We start from the raw sequence: 21,235 nt of genomic DNA, 5'->3' as shown, positions 1-21,235 counted from the left end.
GCTTCCGACATGTCTTCCTTTTTCCTCAACCAAGGATTCCCCTCTACTGTGGTTGACATGACCCTCGACCGTGTCCATTCTATTTCCTGCACTTCTGCTCTCAACCCTTCCCTTTCCTCCCAGAATCACGAGAGGGTTCCCCTTGTCCTCACCTTTCACCCCACCAGCCTCCACATTCAACGTATCATGGTCTGACATTTCCGCCACCTCCAGCGTGATCCCACCACCAAACACATCTTCTCCTCCCCTCCCCTTTCAGCATTCCAAAGGGCCCGCTCCCTCTGTGACACACTGGTCCACTCCTCAATCACCCCTTCCCCTTCCCCTTCCCATCGCATCTTCCCATGCAAACGCAGAAGCAACACCTGCCCTTATACCTCCCCCCTTCCCACTGTCCAGGGCCCCAAACACTCCTTCCAGGTGAAACAGTGATTACCTGTACTACTTGCAATCTAGTATACTGTATTCGCTGCTCACGATGCGCTCTCCTCTACATTGGGGAGACCAAACGCAGATTGGGTGACCGCTTTGCGGAACACCTCCATTCAGTCCGTAAGGGTGACCCCGAGCTTCCGGTCGCCTGTCACTTTAATTCTCCGCTCCATTCCCACTCTGACCTCTCCATCCTCGGCCTCTTACACTGTTCCAACGAAACTCAACGTAAGCTCGAGGAACAGCACCTCATCTTTCGATTAGGCACTTTACATCCTTCTGGACTCAACATCAAGTTCAACAATTTCAGACCATAACCTCGGCCCCTATCTTTTTTTTCTCCTTTCACATGGCAGCTGTTGATGATTCTGCCATTCCCATTTACACCTCACCGAGACTCATCTTTTGTTTCTTTACTTGTCCCATTACTATCTCCTTTTGCCTTGCACCATCATCCCTTTTGTCTTTTAATCTCTCCTGCCTTCCACCCTATCACAGACCTTCCCTTTTGTTCTTTCCTCCCCTCCCCTCTTTCCTTGCCCCTGCACTTGCTTAAGAATCTGTTATATCTCTAACTTTTTCCAGTTCTGATGAAGGGTCATCAACCTGAAACGTTAATTCTGTTTCTCTCTCCACAGATGTTGCCTGACCTGCTGAGTATTTCCAGCATTTTCTGTTTTTATTTTAGAATAGATGTAGGATTTTGTAACTGCCACTGATACCATAATCACCTGGCATCAGTCATGCTTTTTAGTCAGATGAAAAATAGCAATTTTTTTCATTACCAAAGCTGGAAAACTTCATACTCTTGAGGCATTCTAGCTGACATTCGACTGAAGACTAACAAAATGCACCATGATTTAGTCTGGCAGATTCAAGTGTCTCGTAGCCCTCGACACTTGAACCTGTGATCAACCTTTGGATTTGAAATCAGCATTCCTTCTTCTGTGCTACTGGGCCATGTGTATTATTTAACTTGCAATCTTGTTACAATGTCAAATGAATGAAAAATTACATTGATTGCAGGTGAAGTGATTTTTTTTTTAATAACAAAACTGAACTTTTGAAGCATTTGTTTTAATGTAAGAAAATGTAGAAATCTCTTGACTACTAGTCTTGATGAGAATCAAAATGAAAAATTTATGAGATTGTGCCAATAATATAAAAATATTTAGGGCAGCAATTATGCAGATTTCCCCCCCATTTCCCTGCAAATTAGAGACATATCTCAAATATTTCACCATCTAAATAATGTGTATCTACCGAACATAAAGATGAGAGGACTGGCACTGCTTGGATGTTTCAGGTAAGATTGCAAATTAAGTGAGCAGGATAACAAGAGACTCTGGATAACTACAACAGATCATTTCCCTTGGTTTTCTTTCTGGGTCAGCTGAGTGTCTGATGAATGTGAAAACCCATCACCATGGTTAAGGATCTCTAAACTAAGCTACTGAGAAATCCACATAAGTAGTGCTTCTCTTTGCTTGTACGTGTCACTTACTCCAGAGAGCTTAAAAGAAGTTTGGCAGGAGCCGAGGCTCAGTGTGTGCCCTCATCCAAATCATTGATGTAGATTGTGAATAGCTGAGGCCCAAACACTGATCCTTGCAGTACCCCACTAGTTATAGCCTGCCAACCTGAAAATGACCCATTTATTCCTACTCTCTGTTTTCTGTCCGTTAACCAATCCTCAATCCACCTTATCGAATGCCTTCTGACAATCCAAGTGCACCACATCCACTGGTTCCCCCTTATCTATTCTGCTAGTTACAACCTCAAAAAATCCTATTATTATTTACCATGTCCTTAATAATTGTTTTTAGCATTTTACATACTACTGATATCAGGCTAACTGGTCTGTAGTTCCCCGTTTTCTCTCTCCCTCCTTTTATTAAATAGTGGGGTTACATTTGCTACCTTCCACTTCGCAGGAACCGTTCCAGAATCTATTGAATTTCGGAAAATGACAACCAATGCATCCACTATCTCTATAGCCAACTCTTTCAAAACCCTAGGATGTAGGCCATCAGTCCCATTAATTTCTCCAGTACTACCTTTTTTAACGATGGCCCTGGCATGATGTTTGAAACTAATTTAGTGGGTATGTAACAATATTGCTAAATAGAACATTGCATTGTTGTACCTGACACATGAAATGAGAAGTCCAGTGGAGTATCAAATATTGGATGTGGGAATGAAAGTGATGGTTGATTTGTTCTGAATTGTGATTTATGTAGTACAGGTTGAGCGTCCCAAATCCGGAGTTCCGGAATGTTCCGGACTCCGGGGCGATTGGTAGCAGGGGTCCGGAATCTGGACACCCTGAGGGAGGCTTACCAAAAACTGGAAATAGCACAACCTGGGCCCAGGCATTTCCGGACTCGGCACGTGTTTCTGATGTCCGAAGTCCAGAAATATCGCAACCTGGGCTCGGGCGTTTCCGGACTTCGGACATCAGAAACACGTTCCGAAGTTCAGAAAGACCCGAAAACCGGCTTGGCATCGGTCCCGAGGTTGCCGGATTCGGGACGCTCAACCTGTACCTCATTTTGTCTGCTAGTGTTTTGGTCTGAATTTCAGCGCCTAACAGCATAAGCATGTTTTTATTTTTATTCAGAAGTATTCAAAATGTCAATAAGAATACATCAGGAATTTTTTTTTCTTTTGACAGCTTATTCAGCCTTCTGTTTACTGTGCGGGATAAAGGGATTACCAGAAAAGGCACATTCTAGAACAAGTATACACAGTGTTGTGATCGTGATACCGGCATTTTTTAGCATTACTCATAGAACCAAAACTATTCCAACCTCTGAGCACAGCTCCTGCAAGTAACAGGGAAGATAATGCACCAAAGAGCAAGGCAGCTGCCATGGCTTAGCCAATTACTGCTAATACACTCTGGTTGAGGATAAGCAGCATGTAAAAGAATGCCCTAGATGAGGATGGCATCACCAAATACACATTCAGTGAGGCCCTCGGCAAAATAATGACCATGACACACGCGATCTTCCAGTTGTTAGTGCTGCACTACTTCCCGAGATGCTGAAAATCAGCTCTCGTCACAATGGTCCACAAACGAGACAAAGACTCTAACGACGTTCTGTGAGCCTTTAACAAGAACGAGTGCACATTGGTGGTATTCTTGGATGGGGAAAAGGCTTTTGACGAGGTTTGGCATAACAGCCTGTGATACACCATCTCCCAGTTCAGCATCCCCAGTGAGCTGATTTTCTGGCAGCGTGCACAATTGGTGTTCGAGTGGGCACAACAGTTTCCACCAGGTTTTGCCCACTGGCAGGAGTTCCCTAGGTCTCTGCACTCAGCTCACTCCTGTTCTGCATTTATGTCAATTGATGATGTCACTGTCAAGGCATCAGTCAGACTGGAACAATTGTGAGTCCTTTGTCAAAAGAAGCATGTAGTGAGCCCTAGAACTTCCCTAAAGCTGTACAAAGTCTGCATCTGCTCAATCCTGCCCATTTTGGTCGGAGGAATTAGGAGAGGGAATATGAACAAAATGGTGCAATTTTAAAGAGGGTGCAGGAACAGAAACACCTGGGGTTGTATGTGCACAAATCTTTGAAGGTGGCAGGACAAGTTGAGAAGGATGTTAAGAAAGCATATGGGATCCTTGGCTTTATAAATAGAGGAATAGAGTACAAAAGCAAGGAAGTTATGCTAAACCTTTATGAAACACTGATTAGGCCTCAGCTGGAGTATTGTGTTCAATTCTGGCACCACACTTTAGGAAGGATGTCACGGTCTTGGAGAGGGTGCAGAAAAGATTTACCAGAATGGCACCAGGGATGAGGGACTTAAGTTATGCGGAGAGACTGGAATAGTTGGGGTTGCTCTCCTTAGAGCAGAGAAGGTTAAGAGGAGATTTGATAGAGGTGTTTAAAATCATGAATGGTTTTGATAGAGTAAATAAGAAGAAACTGTTTCCCGTGGCAGAAGGGTCGGTAACCAGAGGACACAGATTTAAGGTGATTGGCAAAAGAACCAGAGGTGACATGAGGAAACATTTTTTTACATAGCGAGTTGTGATCTGGAATGCAATACCTGAATGGGTGATGGAAGCTGATTCAATAGTAACATTCAAAAAAGAATTGGATAAATACTTGAAGGGAAAAAATTTACAGGGCTGTGGGGAAAGATCAGGGGAGTGGGATTAATTGGATAGTTCTACCAAAGAGCTGGCACAGACACGATGGGCCGAATGGCCTCTTTTTGTGCTGTATCATTCTATGATTCTAAGATCTTCCACTTGTTGTGCAGTGATTCAGCTATAGATTAAGAGGCTACAAACAATCTAGAAACTGAGCAATCAGGATTCCAAACAATGGAAGAACATTGTCTGAGGTTCTGGCAGAAGTACCTGCACAAGTTAAGAACTGACCACCCTATCAATTACCACCCTCTCAGCCTGTTGAGCTGCCTGGGAAAGTTGCTGGAAAGAGTCATCACACACTGCTGATAGAGAAGGACATTTGCAACACTGCACTGTCTGTGGGCCTGCAGTAGGTGGCAGCCCTTAGCAAAATTCAATCACAGAGTATTATGGTGCAGGGGTCAACTGAGTGGCACTGAAATCCACACATAAGTCAGAATCGACAGTCACACACTCCAGCATAACTGGCGCAAAAACATCAGAATTTCCACAAAAATAATATTTGTAAAGGAAGATGTTCTTCGACTTATATTTCAAAATGCATTCAGTTTAAAGCACACTTAAACTGAAATTGTATTCAAAAATGATATTGCTACAGTTAGTTTTATACAGATTGTATGAAGTTGCCCTGTAAAGGAAAGAATTCAAAATATAAGGAATATGGGATGAGAATAGAGTGTGCTCCTGAACAAGGAAAGGATCTGCTGGAGTGCAGCCATGGCTGAGGGAGTGGGCTGGTGTGCTGCAGCAACATGAGGGAATGGGCCGGGTCCCTGGCAGCAGAGTTAGTATGTGGGCAGGTATGTAATTGTAGTGAGATTGAGCAGGCTCGGTCCATCACGGCAGCGGAAGAGCGCTGGCCATGTCTGGGACTATATTAGAGCAGGAAGGGATGAACTTTTACCAACCAAGAGTGGGACCCCAGCTCCAACTTCAAAATAATGTGGGAGTAAATGGAGAGGAGGGACTAACCTTGACTGATACAACATGCAGCCAATCAGAGAGAACTGTAAGCCCTGTTTCTTCCCCCCCCCCCAACCCCATGCCAGTATAATTGCACTACAATTTATTATTTTTTGAAGAACACTCACCGCATTGCAAATTTTTATTTTAAAGTTGAAAATTTGCTAAGATATGCAAATTTGCAACAGGATGCTCACTTCAGTCTTTAGATGTAAACTTAGACAGTGAATGGTGTCAGACAATTCTACTAAGAGGATCATCACAGCTGAGCTTGATTCTTCCCTTATTTGACATCAATGCATGCACTTTATAGCATAGGTTACTGAATAGCGATCAGGAGTGGGAAGCAGGTGATTTATTTATTTCCCCTCCTGCATATCACAATTAATTGAGGTAATTAACTGAGGTGATTGACAAATCCAACAAATTTGTTAATCAGTGATCTGCCAGGAATGGGATTGAGTTCCTGCTTGTGACTGATGAAGCATGAGGGTATCGTATCGCAAGCATTTTTGATTTAAATGCAGACATGTTTTCTCTTACTAGTGTTCTGACACACTGATCAAGGCTTTGAAAGACAAGTCACATCCATCTTTGGGACCATAGATTGGTTTAACTCATTTCTATAAAGGCTACTTAAATATAATCAGCGTCTGCCTATTTAAAATTCATTGGTTAATACGTTATCTCGCAAAAAAGCAATTGGTCAGCATTGGCCAGCTGCTATTCATAAGGGTTCAGAGGCTACTGCGTTGTCCATGAACAAGATAAACTTAGACTGAGGCTTCACTCTGTGACCATCCTTGCATATATTTTTGGAAGCAACTGGCCATGTTTTCTTTCAAGATATGGAACTCTGGAATCAGTGTCCTTTTTAAGTCACCTGGTACCTGCTGAGATAATCCAATTTCTCAAGCCTGGTGTATATTCCTTGTCGTACCAGGGTAGAGAGATGTACGTGGCACAGATGGATGAATGAATATGAGACTGACTAAAATAACATGTATGGATTCCCAGAATATCACAGAGAAAAAGGTTATCACATATGTATGATTTGGAATCCTGCCCTGAATAAAATTGCAATAGTGTGATTGTCAGTGTTGTTGTTTTATAAATTGTTGAATTTTAATGTTCTTTATAAATATAGATTTAAAATAAGTTAGTGAATGAAACGTATGAACCTGACCAGTCAGATTCTTGCAAAGCTAGGAGTACAAATCTATTGTGGCCCCGAATGTGAAAAATGCATCTTCCAAAAACTCAACTAATGTGTAAGAGCACTGAGTGTAAATCCATCTCAATTTAAATTGCAAGTGCCTCTCCAAGAATCATTTACTTTGTATAATGTCTTTGTTATACCTTATGATTCAAATACTTATTACATAATCATTGGCCAGGAATTTGCAGTCAGCAGCGAAGCAAAGGCATTCACTGCTGGCCCTGAAGTGCACTTTGCACAAGGATCTCACAAATCCCTGTGTCGAGAACTTCGGCGGGCAAGGGGCATCCGTCGGTACCGGAGCGGAGTCGGTCCGACACCGGGAAGCCGGGTGCCCGTCGCTCCGAAGCGAGCCCGGGGTTCTCATGTTTAACCAGGCGGGCCTTTGGACCCGGTTGGCCGGGCGACAGCCGAACGCCTTTTGCTCCGGACTCCCATGTCCGATTTTGGTCGGGGACAGCTTGTTGGAAAGCCCCGGCGCTGCCGCACACTATATTGCCGAACTGGCTCCGGGTGAGTTCGGGAAAGTATTGCAGTCCCGTACCGCGAGTTTTCTGACCTTCAATTCAATTCAACGGACTGTAGTGAGGAGCCCTTGTGTGAACTGCTGTGACGTCAACAGGCTGTCTTAGCAGCTAATCAAAAGGCAGAATTTTCACAGACAGCGAACAAGCAAGTGAGTAAGCTCTTACAATTCTAGATCAGGGCTGTCACATGGGGAAAAGGCAAACCCGAAATAAAGATGAACAAACTTTAACAAATGTTTTGAAAAGTTTCTTAAAAATTAAAATTTTTATTAAAATGGACAAATTTCACACTGCACAAAATTAAAATTAGTTTTCCAGGTCCTTAACAAATATTTAGCAGTAATAACACTGTCAAAACCCCAGTTACACCTAATTCCTTTGGTCTACCTTTTAGCGGGGAATTTAACAGCGTACTTATTACGGAAGAGCTGAAGTTTTCGTCAGTTTCAATGAATTGGCTGATTACATAGATTGCGCAGCCTGTTTCGGGGCTGTCAGTGCTGACTGCAACTTCGGAATTTTCGCATGTGCCTGCACATGCTCCAAATCCCGAAGTTACGGTCAGTTTCAAAGGCAGAATAACGGTGAATGCTGCCAGTTCGCTGTCATCCCGACTGCAAATTCTGGGCCATTAGTTTTAAAAGGACCACCATTGTTGTCGCCATGATGAGCATAGTCAGATTTGTTGGTAATCATGGCACTGCTCTGGCTGTTGATGAAATTCTACGTGCAAGAAAGATGTTTGTTATGATCATGGCTTTGTGTAATTGCAATTCAAAATACAGACATTTTGAGTAGGTTTGAAGTTACTGTACCTTGTTTTGTGTTCAAAATCAAAGTGTTCAAATGAATCTTAAAATTAATAATGTACAACAATGACATTTATTTATAAGGTCATCCAATTTGTAGATTTGTTTTTAAAAAAAAGGGTATCCTGGCTGCTCTAACATGTGGAAGTAAGGCATGTCCACACCAAGGTACATATTGGAAATCTATCTCCTCGTTTTATCTTTGGTGACCTTTCCACCTCTTCTCCTTGACTTTTAATTGTTCCTGAATGAAATGGCATCAGGTGTTCCTTTCATTGTCAACTTTTTACCCAGCAGCGCTTCTCCAAAGCCAACTTGTCTGGACCCTCCCCCACCTCCAACTCCAGTTCACTTGCCACTGGCAGAACCCATTCTTTACAGCCCACCACCCTGTTAGGTTAAAGGCCACGAGGTCAGAAGTCGCTCAGTTGCCATGGTTTTTTAAAGCTCAAGGGAGGTTCTTAAAAGTATCACCAATGAACCCTTTTTATCCAAGTTTGAGTTGAAGCAAAAGAATAAACATTGAGAGAAAATCTGCTGAACCATGCTAATTCCCCGGTGGCTCATTTTGTAACAAAACATGGGGGTCAGGAGAAAGAAGCATGGTTGACGATGAAAGTAATGACATCTGCTGTGTCTATTGACAGTTATGCCTCTGGAGTCAAGATGCTGGTGCAAACTTGGTCTGGTCATTTGGAAAAATGGACATGTGAAAAGAGAAATTTGGAACTTGGCACATAGGATGCCCTTATTAATGAGTTTTACACAGTTGTACATTTTTAATGTTTAGATTTGTTTGAATACTGCACTTGAGCAGAAAACAAAGTAACTTCAAATCTGAATTGGGATGTCTGCATTTATTCCATACAACACCATAGATTGCAGCAATTTACAAAAATATGAAAATGTTGAAACTGAAACAGGTATGGCGTGCAATATAATCATCTAAAGAAAGAACAAAATGTGAAATGCATGGTCACATCCCCAGCACTTTTCACAGGCAATGTACAATCAGTATCTTTGGCACCCTGCCTTTGTTTGCACAAACTCCTGTTTTTGAAAAGAGTGATAATGGCAACTGCACAGATTTTTCCTTTTTTGTGTCACTGATTTTTCCTTTTTTTCTACAGGTGCATTAGACCGCTGTGTAATGGGAATTACTGCAGTAGAAATCTTGAATGCCTGCGATGAAGCTGTTCCAGCTGCTGTAGATACTCTAAGTCACCCTGCTGTAAACCTGAAACAGGCCATGACTCGACGGAGCCTCACCGCTTTGAAACATATGGCGCACCACAAGCTGCAGACACTTGCTACCAACCTTCTGGCCTCTGAAGCTGCTGATAAGGTATTTTAAATTCTAACATCATTCCCTCTGCAACTATATTTGACAGTTACAATATGCCCAATTCTAATTGAAATTGATTTAGATTTTCGTGAATTTGCATGAAATGCCTTGATGGGCAATGGAAGGAATTTTTAAAACTTAGATGAAGGTCAACGCCTATTTTGCAGGGCACCACCAAGATTGAAGAAAATGGGATAAATCAGTAAGTGATGCCAAGCTTATTAAGGTTATAGATTGTGGAAGGGAAAACTGAAGGTGGTTATGAGTTCCACAATATTAGGATTCTGGGAACTGATTAGTTGGAGGATAAACTGGTGCAGTGAATCTGGATTTCAACACAGTGGATGTAGGGAGCAGGAAATGTATGTCTGGTGGTATATTTGGAGCATAGAGAAGAAAAGGGAACATTGACCATGAGCAAAGCTTGCACATGTAAAATTAAGATTCATTTTTAAAAAATATTACTTTCTCTTTAGGCTATTGTAGCATTTTAAATGAGTGCCAAAGTTAAATTGATTTGTATCTCATTTTGTTTGCATTATGCAGAATATGGAAAATGTTAATTCTAATGGCAAAGCAGGAAAGCAAAGAGCTCTTCTTCAGTGCCAAATATGAGTTGTAAATAAATGTGTTTAAAAGTGAATCAACAGATTTGCAATACAGCATTTTTCTGTAACCTTTAGGTGATTTACTTGATGTTGTTATTCACCACATGCATTATATGTAGTGTTACAATTACAAGTCCCACTTTTATTTTCTGCTGTGAATTTTTAATAGCACTGTTTTATAGTGCAATTAGAGATAATAGCGTTAGAAATGACTCAGGCTTCCAAACATGAAAATATATGGTCTGTAAAGGCTTGTTGGGGGCTAGAGCAGTTGCAATTATGTCTTTACCAATGTGGTAACAATTATGAAGATGAAGGATTAATCACTTTATGAAAAACGTATGTAGCCATTATCATGGATTTTGAAACAATGCTGTACAGAGATTAAAGCTACTGTTGAAAGACATGAGATCTCTTGGAGAATAATAGAAAAGTGACACCCTGTTGGTGAGAGGGGTTTCCTGCTTCTGTCAGGAGACTATGCATTAGAAATGAGGATATGTTAAAATAGCTCATGAAATAGACTACAGGAAGCTCACAGATTATGAGCAAATGCGTTGAATTTGCAGGATTTTAAAAAGTAACTCCCTAGAGATTTATTGGCGTGAAGTAGTGGTTTTGATCTTTTTGGGGATGTGGTACTATTTTTGCACTACTCAAATGCAGAGGTTTTATCAAATGTCAGATGTACAGTTTCTTGAAGATGGGTTTTTGTTTTACAGACTGTTGGTAAACCTCAGGGTTAACTGTTGAGTTTTGTTTGCAATTGACTTCATCTTCAGACCTACAAAATGTAATCTTTTTTTATCAAGTTTTCTAGTTAAAGAAGCCCGACTGATTTTTTTTGAATCATTACCTGAAGTGATAAGTAAATTTTATTTGCAACATTCTAATACAGCAGCAGTTCTAACTGGACAATTTAATGCCTTTGTATTGGTTGAGCCTTGGCTCTGGATTATAAATAGATTATGATACAAATTGTTACAGTTCCTTATAAATCAGAAATGATTGACCCAGAAAAATTTACAGATTACTGAAAGATAAAATACGTTTTTCTGCTTGCTGTATCTCTTGCCTAGTTTTCCCACATTTCAGTCATGTATAGCATTGCTATAGTTAACAAATGTGAATTCGCATTTATTTAGTGTAGATCCAGAGATGAGCTTGATGCTGTCTGTCTGTGTACACACATGCACTCTTTTTTTATAGGAGTCGCTAGATAACAATTGGGCAGGAACACTGGCTACTACCTCCTGACTCCATTCTCTTCTCTTTCCTACCCCTCCCTCCTGACCCGGGATATTAAATACTGAAGCCAATTATAGTGGCCCCACAGCCACCCTGGCTGAAATAAGCCAACGGCAAATTGATGATCAAATCTAAAACTCCACTGAGCTGTATGATTCAACACCATTTCATGTGATGCTTTGGCAGATCTCCAGTAGTCACATGAATGTTTTTTCTAAATATGTTTTGGTTGGGCATCTGTGCTGTCTTGACAATTTGGCTATTGGCCTGAAAGAAGATAGCTGTCCTGATCACTTTTTAATAGTTGGCATTCATGCATTCAACTGTTTTCTTACAGTTCCATATTTTCTTCTTAATTTCCCAGTTGATTGTTTAGCAAGTGCTGGGCAGTTTATCCAGTCATCCCCACTGCCTGTGATTGTGTCGAATATGACATTATATTGTGTTATTTCTCTACTGAAATTGGGTTAAATGCCTTGCTGGAGGGTGGGGAAAATACACCTGGAGTTTTCTCGAAATTTAGATTGAAACAAAGGCGTCATGCCGATTTTCAGCATAAAAGATGAGGAAATTTGCGTACAAGTGACTTGAGCCGATTTTTATGCTATGCCCAAGATTCCTCGATCTTTTGTAATGATTCAGCGAAACCTCCACTGAAAGCCTCGACACTCATTAATATAGCTCAGGCCCCAGGCAAAAAAGAGCATAGAATGCAGGTTTCCTGATTTACGCCAGTTCTGAGTGGGCTGCAAATTTACACCAAAAATTTTAGGTGCAACAGTACCCAAAGTCATATTTCTAGTGTTTCATGATGATTAAAATTATTTCATAGAATCATAGAATAATACAGCACAGAAGGAGGTAATTTGTCCCATTGTGCCTGTGCTGGCTGTTTGAAAGAGCTAGCCAATAGGCCTCACTTTCCTGTTCCTTCCCCATAGCCCTGCCAATTCTTCCTTTTGAAGTATTTATCCAATTCCCTTTTGAAAGTTACTATTGAATTTGCTTCCATCACCCTTTCAGGAAGTGTATTCCAGATCATAACAACTCGCTGCGAAAACAAATTTATCTTCATCTCCCCTCTGGTTCTTTAGCCAATTATCTTAAATCTGTGTCCTCTGGCTACCGAACATCTTTCCAGTATTTCTAGTTTGAACGTGCTGGGGATGATCTAGATGAAATGATGTAATGACTCGACATGGGTTTTCTATTAGATAATATGAGTTTATTGAATTGGTTTGATTGCCTTTTTCTTTGTTTATGTAACAAAATAAGGAAACAACAATTATTTTTATAAGCTCTATAACCATCACTTCTGAAGTATGTATAATTCTGAATTTATAACATAAAAACTAAAACTATTTATGTATTGACTTATACTGGAAATGAAACTTGGTTTATTTATGCCAAATGAAAACTATATTTAATTATTTATTATAAATGGAAGTACATTTTTAGCAATTCAGGAAGTTATTTAACTTAACATTTCGAACCCTAAAATTTCCTCCTGTTGACTTATTAGGTAGATTTATTAGGATAGAAATTAAGTAATCATTGGTACTAATGCAACAAAAAACTCATTTTTCTTAATCTACTTGACATCTGTGTATACCGAGGCCCTGTTCCTTCTCAATCTGATGCAGCAAAAGACAATACACAACTAGTCAACAGTGTGGTGTTTGCTGTGCCTAAGTTTCATGTGTGCAGTTCAGCTCTGAATTTGCTATTTGCTGTACATGTTGAGAATAAAAATGACGACTGTAATTTTATTTTTTGAGTTTCTCTCTCAGAAAGATTCTTCTGTCACAGTAAAAATGGGTTGTTACAGTTTTATGACTTGGTATATATAATAATGGCTTTAGGAATAAAGAGTGTTGGAGGCTAATTGAGCAGAATCAATTGTAGTATTCCTAAAGTCGTCATTTCTTTCTGATTTAAACAAGTCTGGCAGTTATACTTGGAGATTTAGTTTAGTTTCCTATATGTTCGTAGATGTGAGAAATCAAAATGTGGTGCACTTTGGTAGGATTTTTGTTATATTGTCAATTGTCAATGTTTAAAGTTGAGACTCAGCATTTCATCAGGAAAAATGAGCTTTTCTTCTCCGAGGATTGTTGATACGAGCCAATCAAATCATTTGTACAGCAGAATTGGAGACTGTCAGAATCAGATAGGTTTGAGGGTGAACTGAAAGCTGAGACGAAATCAGACTAGTTGCACAGTTGGACTGAAGGTGCTTATAGAATCAATAAATCAGATGCTGTTTTCTCCCATTGTTGGTTACACATGATCTTGAGGCAGAAAAATTTAGAATGAACTGTTGGTTTTTGAGTGTTTATGTTACTGGTATCTTTATTTAGTGTTTGCCTCACAAAGAAGTTACATGTAATAAATGAGCTGCTAAAATGTAGATTTCAAAATATTTCCATTATCCTAAAAGAAAATATGTGGGTATAGCTAGCTGTGTTGCCTTATGTGAAGATTTATTTTCTTCAAGACAGAGTCACAGATCGTAGAATCTTAGAATAGTATATCACAGAAGGAGGCCATTTGGCCCATCGAGTCTGCACCGACTCTTTCGAAGAGCAACCCAGTTAGTCCCACTCCTCCGCTCTTTCTCCATATCCCTGCAATTTTTTCTCCTTCAAGTATTTATCCAATTCCCTTTTGAAGGCCACTATTAAATCTGTATCCACCACCCTCTCAGGCAGTTCATTCCAAATCCTAACCAGTCGCTGCGTAAAAAAGTTTTTCCTCATGTTGCTTCTGCTTCTTTTGCCAAACACCTTAAATCTGTGCCCTCTGGTTAGTGACCCTTGGAAACAGTTTATCTTTATTGACTCTATCTAAGCCCTTCATGATTTTGAACACCTCTATCAAATCTCCTCTTAGGCTTCTCTGCACTAAGGAGAACAACCCCAGCTTCTCCAGTCTATCCATGTAACTGTAATCCCTCATCTCTGGAACCATTCTAGTAAATCTCTCCTGTACCCTCTCCAAAGCATTCACATCCTTCCTAAAGTGTGGTGCCCAGAATTGGACACAATACTCCAGCTGGGGCCGAACTAGTGTTTTATATAGGTTTAGCATAACTTCCTGGCTTTTGCACTTTGTACCTCTATTTACAGTATAAATCTCAGATTCCCATATGCTTTATTAACTGCTTTTGTTAACCTGTCTTGCCATCTTCAAAGATTTGTGCACATGCACCCCCCAGATGTGTCTCTTCTTGCACCCCTTTTAAAATTGTACCATTTAGCATGTATTGTCTCCTCATTCTTCCTACCAAAATGTATCACCTCACACTTTCTGCGTTGAGTTTCATCTGCGAAGTGTCCACCCATTCCACCAACCTGTCTGTGTCTTCTTGAGTCAATTACTATCTTCCTCAGTGTTTACTACACTAACAAGTTTCGTGTCATCTGCAAATTTCAAAATTGTGCCCTGTACCCCCAAGTCCAAGCCATTAATGTTTATCAAATACAGCAGTGGCCCCAGTAATGAACCTTGGGGAACTCCACTGTATACATCCCTCCACTCTGGAAAAACAGCCATTCACCACAACTCTCTGTTTTCTATCCCTTAGCCAATTTTGTATCCATGCTGCTACTGTCCCTTTTATCCCATGGGTTTCAATTTTGCTGACAAGCCTAATATGTAGTACTTTATCAAACACGTTTTGAAAGTCCACATACACAACACCAACTGCAGTGCCCTCATCCACCCTCCCTGTTACCTCATCAAAAAACTCAATCAAATTAGTCAAACATGATTTGCTTGTCCAAATGGCTGTTAATTTTCACCCAGATTATTGTTTCTAAAAGCTTCCCCATCACCGATATTAAACTGACTGGCCTGTAATTGCCAGATTTGTCCTTCTCCCCTTTTTTGAACAAGGGTGCAACGTTTGAAATCCTCCAGTCCTTTGGCACCACCCCTGTATCTAAGGAGGATTAGAAGATTGTGGCCAGCACCTCCGCAATTTCTACCCTTACTTCTCTCAGCAACCTAGGATGCATCCTATCTGGACCGGCTGACTTGATCTTTGTGAAGTACTACTAGCCCTCCTAGTACCTCTCTATCTATTTTGATCTCATCCACTATCCCGGCAACCTCCTCGTTTACCACAGCTTTGGCAAAGTCCTCTAACTTGGTAAACAGCGATGCAAAGTACTCATTTAGTACCTCAGCCATGTCTTCTGCCTCCACCAATAGTTCTCCATTTTGGTCCCTAATTGGCTCCACTGACAACCCTTTTACTGTTAACTAGCTGGAGTGCCTGGCGGTGCCGCGGGAACTCAAGAACCCTGTACCATGTTTATAAAACTGTTTATGAGACTGTTGGGATTGAAGAACTCTTCCTAAGCACCCAGGAGGTGGTTCTTTAACTTTGTTTTTTGTTAATGGAGAGGGGGAAGGAGAGGGAGGGGGAAGGAGAGAGAGGGGGAAGGAGAGAGAGAGAGGGGAAGGAGAGAGAGAGAGGGGGGAAGGAGAGACAGAGAGAGAGGGGGAAGGAGAGAGAGAGAGGGGGAAGGAGAGAGAGAGAGGGGGAAGGAGAGAGAGAGAGGGGGAAGGAGAGAGAGAGAGGGGGAAGGAGAGAGAGAGAGGGGGAAGGAGAGAGAGAGAGGGGGAAGGAGAGAGAGAGAGGGGGAAGGAGAGAGAGAGGGGGGGAAGGAGAGAGAGAGGGGGGGAAGGAGAGAGAGAGAGGGGGGGAAGGAGAGAGAGAGAGGGGGGGAAGGAGAGAGAGAGAGGGGGGGAAGGAGAGAGAGAGAGGGGGGAAGGAGAGAGAGGGGGGGAAGGAGAGAGAGAGAGGGGGGGAAGGAGAGAGAGAGAGGGGGGGAAGGAGAGAGAGAGAGGGGGGGAAGGAGAGAGAGAGAGGGGGGGAAGGAGAGAGAGAGAGGGGGGAAGGAGAGAGAGAGAGGGGGGGGAAGGAGAGAGAGAGAGGGGGGGAAGGAGAGAGAGAGAGGGGGGGAAGGAGAGAGAGAGAGGGGGGGAAGGAGAGAGAGAGATGGGGGGGAAGGAGAGAGAGAGAGGGGGGGAAGGAGAGAGAGTGAGGGGGGGAAGGAGAGAGAGAGAGGGGGGGAAGGTGAGAGTGTTGAGGGGGGGGTAGGTGAGAGTGAGTGGGGGGGAAGGAGTGAGAGAGTGGGGGGAAGGAGAGAGTGAGTGGGGGGAAGGTGAGTGTGTGTGGGGGGTAGGAGAGAGAGAGGGGGGGAAGGAGAGAGAGATGGGAGGATGAGAGAGAGGTGGAAGGGATGAGTGAGAGAGGGGGGGAAGGAGAGAGAGAGAGGGGGGGAAGGAGAGAGAGAGAGGGGGGAAGGAGAGAGAGAGAGGGGGGGGGTATGGAGAGAGGAGAGAGGGGGGGGAAGGAGAGAGAGAGGGGGGGGAGGAGAGGAGAGGGGAAGGAGAGAGAGAGAGGGGGGGAAGGAGAGAGAGAGAGGGGGGGAAGGAGAGAGAGAGAGGGGGGGGAAGGAGAGAGAGAGGGGGGGGAAGGAGAGAGAGAGAGGGGGGGAAGGAGAGAGAGAGAGGGGGGGAAGGAGAGAGAGGGGGGGAAGGAGAGAGAGAGAGAGGGGGGAAGGAGAGAGAGAGAGAGAGAGGGGGGGAAGGAGAGAGAGAGGGGGGGAAGGAGAGAGAGAGAGGGGGGGAAGGAGAGAGAGAGAGGGGGGGAAGGAGAGAGAGAGAGGGGGGGAAGGAGAGAGAGAGAGGGGGAAGGAGAGAGAGAGAGGGGGAAGGAGAGAGAGAGGGGGAAGGGGAGAGAGAGAGAGGGGGAAGGAGAGAGAGAGAGGGGGAAGGAGAGAGAGAGGGGGGGAAGGAGAGAGAGAGAGGGGGAAGGAGAGAGAGAGAGGGGGAAGGAGAGAGAGAGAGGGGGAAGGAGAGAGAGAGAGGGGGAAGGAGAGAGAGAGAGGGGGAAGGAGAGAGAGAGAGAGGGGGAAGGAGAGAGAGAGAGAGGGGGGAAGGAGAGAGAGAGAGGGGGGAAGGAGAGAGAGAGAGGGGGGGAAGGAGAGAGAGAGAGGGGGGGAAGGAGAGAGAGAGAGGGGGGGAAGGAGAGAGAGAGAGGGGGGGGAAGGAGAGAGAGAGAGGGGGGGAAGGAGAGAGAGAGAGGGGGGGAAGGAGAGAGAGAGGGGGGGAAGGAGAGAGAGAGAGGGGGGGAAGGAGAGAGAGAGAGGGGGGGAAGGAGAGAGAGAGAGGGGGGGAAGGAGAGAGAGAGAGGGGGGGAAGGAGAGAGAGAGAGGGGGGGAAGGAGAGAGAGAGAGGGGGGGAAGGAGAGAGAGAGAGGGGGGGAAGGAGAGAGAGAGAGGGGGAAGGTGAGAGAGAGAGGGGGGGAAGGAGAGAGAGAGAGGGGGGGAAGGAGAGAGAGAGAGGGGGGGAAGGAGAGAGAGAAAGGGGGGGAAGGAGAGAGAGAGGGGGGGAAGGAGAGAGAGAGAGGGGGGGAAGGAGAGAGAGAGAGGGGGGGAAGGAGAGAGCGAGAGGGGGGGAAGGAGAGAGCGAGAGGGGGGGGGAAGGAGAGAGCGAGAGGGGGGGAAGGAGAGAGCGAGAGAGAGAGGGGGGGAAGGAGAGTGCGAGAGAGAGAGGGGGGAGGAGAGAGAGGGGGGAGGAGAGAGGGGGAAGGAGAGAGCGAGAGAGAGAGGGGGAAGGAGAGAGAGAGAGAGAGGGGGAAGGAGAGAGAGAGAGAGGGGGAAGGAGAGAGAGAGAGAGAGGGGGAAGGGGAGAGAGAGAGAGAGAGAGACGGGGGGAAGGAGAGAGAGAGAGAGGGGGAAGGAGAGAGAGAGAGGGGGAAGGAGAGAGAGAGTGGGGGAAGGGAGAGAGAGAGTGGGGGAAGGGAGAGAGAGAGAGGGGGGGAAGGAGAGAGCGAGGGGGAAGGAGAGAGCGAGAGAGAGAGGGGGAGAAGGAGAGTGCGAGAGAGAGAGGGGGGAGGAGAGAGAGGGGGGAGGAGAGAGAGGGGGAGGAGAGAGAGGGGGAAGGAGAGAGAGGGGGAAGGAGAGAGCGAGAGAGAGAGGGGGAAGGAGAGAGAGAGAGAGAGGGGGAAGGAGAGAGAGAGAGAGAGGGGGAAGGAGAGAGAGAGAGAGGGGGAAGGAGAGAGAGAGAGAGAGGGGGAAGGGGAGAGAGAGAGAGAGAGAGACAGGGGGAAGGAGAGAGAGAGAGAGAGAGAGAGGGGGAAGGAGAGAGAGAGAGGGGGAAGGGAGAGAGAGAGTGGGGGAAGGGAGAGAGAGAGAGGGGGAAGGAGAGAGCGAGGGGGAAGGAGAGAGCGAGAGAGAGAGGGGGGGAAGGAGAGTGCGAGAGAGAGAGGGGGGAGGAGAGAGAGGGGGAGGAGAGAGAGGGGGAAGGAGAGAGAGGGGGAAGGAGAGAGCGAGAGAGAGAGGGGGAAGGAGAGAGAGAGAGAGAGGGGGAAGGAGAGAGAGAGAGAGAGGGGGAAGGAGAGAGAGAGAGAGAGGGGGAAGGAGAGAGAGAGAGAGAGGGGGAAGGAGAGAGAGAGAGAGAGGGGGAAGGGGAGAGAGAGAGAGAGAGAGACAGGGGGAAGGAGAGAGAGAGAGAGAGAGAGGCGTCCGGCAGGGCTGCAATTTGAGCCCGACCCTGTTCAACATATACATAAATGAATTAGCAGACATGCTGGAGCAAAGCGAGTCACCAGGTCTCCGTCTCCTAGATGGAGAAGTGAAATCCCTGTTCTATGCGGACGACCTGGTTCTGCTGTCTCCCACAGAACAGGGATTACAGCAACAACTAGACCTACTCGACAAATACTGCCAAAATTGGGCTCTAACAGTAAATCTAAAGAAAACCAACATCATGATTTTTCAAAAAAGGCCCAGATGTCAGGAAAACAAATACCAGTTTACCCTCAGTGATACCACTATAGGACACACTATGAGCTACACCTACCTTGGTCTAACTATTACAGCATCAGGGAGCTTCAGCATAGCAGTGAATGCACTAAAAGAAAAAGCCCGAAGAGCCCTATATGCAATAAAAAGAAAATTCTACAACATCCAAATCCCAATCAAAATCTGGCTCAAAATATTTGACAGCATAATCCTGCCCATTGCACTGTACGGTAGTGAAGTATGGGGCCCGCTAAATCACCAAAGCTACACTAAATGGGAAAAACATACAATAGAAGCCCTACATGCAGAATTCTGCCGAAGCATCCTTCGCACCCAAAGGAAAACGCCAACAAATGCATGCAGAGCCGAACTAGGCAGATACCCACTGATAATAAACATCCAAAAACGAGCACTAAACTTCCTAAATCACCTCAAATCTAGCTCCCCAGACACCCTTCATTTCAAAGCCTTTCAGACCCAAGAGCTAAACCCAGAAAAGAGTCCCCTGAGTCAGCTGCTACGGAAACTAAGTACTCAGCCGGACCCTGACCAGCCCCAGACCAACACAGCCGCCCAAACACCAATCCGAGTGAACCAAATCATTAAAAAATGCAAAGAAACCTACCTGGAACATTGGAACAAAATAACCGAAAGCCAAAGCAGATTAGAATGTTACCGGGCCCTAAAAAGAGAATATAAACTGGCAGACTACCTCACGACCATCAGAGACACAAAACAGAGACAGACCCTCACCAGGTACAGACTAAGCGACCACCAACTGGAAATTGAAAAAGGCAGATACAAGAAATCCTGGCAGCCTAGAGAGAATAGAATATGCGATCAATGTCTGGCTGGCGAGGTTGAAACAGAAATGCATTTCCTCCTAAAATGCGAAAAATTCAACACATCAAGAAACATATTATTCAACAAGCTAAGCCAAACAACCCCAGATTTCAAGGAATTGGATGATCTGTCAAAATTGAGATTAGTCCTAGGAGAAGGAGACAGACCATACCTTGGGGCTAAATATGTAACAACATGTCACAACCTGAGGACTGTTTAAAAGTAAGACTGTTTAAAATTAATATTGAACATACCAAATGAAGTAGAAAGACTGTTTAAAATTAATATTGTTTAAAAGTAATATTGTATATACCCAACAAATGTCAAATCGATTGACACCTACAGAATGTTGGAAAACTGTACCTTTTTGCTATGTAAGCTTTGGCAATATGGTTCTCTGTAAACATTCATGCCAATAAAGCATTTGAACTGAACTGAACTGAACTGAGAGAGGGGGAAGGAGAGAGAGAGAGGGGGAAGGAGAGAGAGAGAGGGGGAAGGAGAGAGAGAGTGGGGGAAGGGAGAGAGAGAGTGGGGGAAGGGAGAGAGAGAGAGAGAGTGGGGGAAGGGAGAGAGAGAGAGAGGGGAAGGAGAGAGAGAGAGAGAGAGGGGGGAAGGAGAGAGAGAGGGGGGAAGGAGAGAGAGAGAGGGGGGAAGGAGAGAGAGAGAGGGGGAAAGGAGAGAGAGAGAGAGAGGGGGAAAGGAGAGAGAGAGAGAGAGAGAGGGGGAAAGGAGAGAGAGAGAGAGGGGGGGGGAAGGAGAGAGAGAGAGAGAGAGGGGGGGAAGGAGAGAGAGAGAGAGAGAGGGGGGGAAGGAGAGAGAGAGAGAGGGGGGGAAGGAGAGAGAGAGAGAAAGGGGGAAGGAGAGAGAGAGAGAGAGAGGGGGAAGGAGAGAGAGAGAGAGAGAGGGGGAAGGAGAGAGAGAGAGAGGGGGAAGGAGAGAGAGAGAGAGAGAGAGGGGGGAAGGAGAGAGAGAGAGGGGGGGAAGGAGAGAGAGAGGGGGGGAAGGAGAGAGAGAGGGGGGGAAGGAGAGAGCGAGGGGGAAGGAGAGAGCGAGAGGGGGGAGAAGAGAGAGAGAGAGAGAGAGAGGGGGGAAGGAGAGTGCGAGAGAGAGAGGGGGGACGAGAGAGAGAGGGGGGAGGAGAGAGAGAGGGGGAAGGAGAGAGGGGGAAGGAGAGAGCGAGAGAGAGAGAGGGGGAAGGAGAGAGAGAGGGGGAAGGAGAGAGAGTGGGGGAAGGGAGAGAGAGT

The 21,235-nt window shown here is 44.7% G+C and overlaps 1 protein-coding gene across 7 annotated transcripts in view; it reads left to right on the top strand.

The window, feature by feature from the left end:
* wdr7 (WD repeat domain 7) overlaps nucleotides 1–21,235 on the top strand; it is an 836,682-nt gene that overhangs the window by 206,339 nt on the left and 609,108 nt on the right. For all 7 annotated transcript variants that reach the window (XR_015074758.1, XM_085974490.1, XM_085974481.1 and 4 more), the window contains one exon: nucleotides 9,255–9,469. Coding sequence is in view for 6 of the 7 variants with exons in the window: in XM_085974490.1 (XP_085830616.1) it covers nucleotides 9,255–9,469 (215 nt within the window). In the remaining variant the exon portion in view is untranslated. The remainder of the gene's footprint in view (nucleotides 1–9,254; nucleotides 9,470–21,235) is intronic.

The sequence above is a fragment of the Somniosus microcephalus genome, chromosome 2 (genome assembly GCF_052327205.1).
Source record: "Somniosus microcephalus isolate GS21.2 chromosome 2, FLI_Smic_1.0, whole genome shotgun sequence".
Taxonomy (NCBI): domain Eukaryota; kingdom Metazoa; phylum Chordata; class Chondrichthyes; order Squaliformes; family Somniosidae; genus Somniosus; species Somniosus microcephalus.
This window is presented reverse-complemented; position numbering and strand designations above follow the sequence as displayed.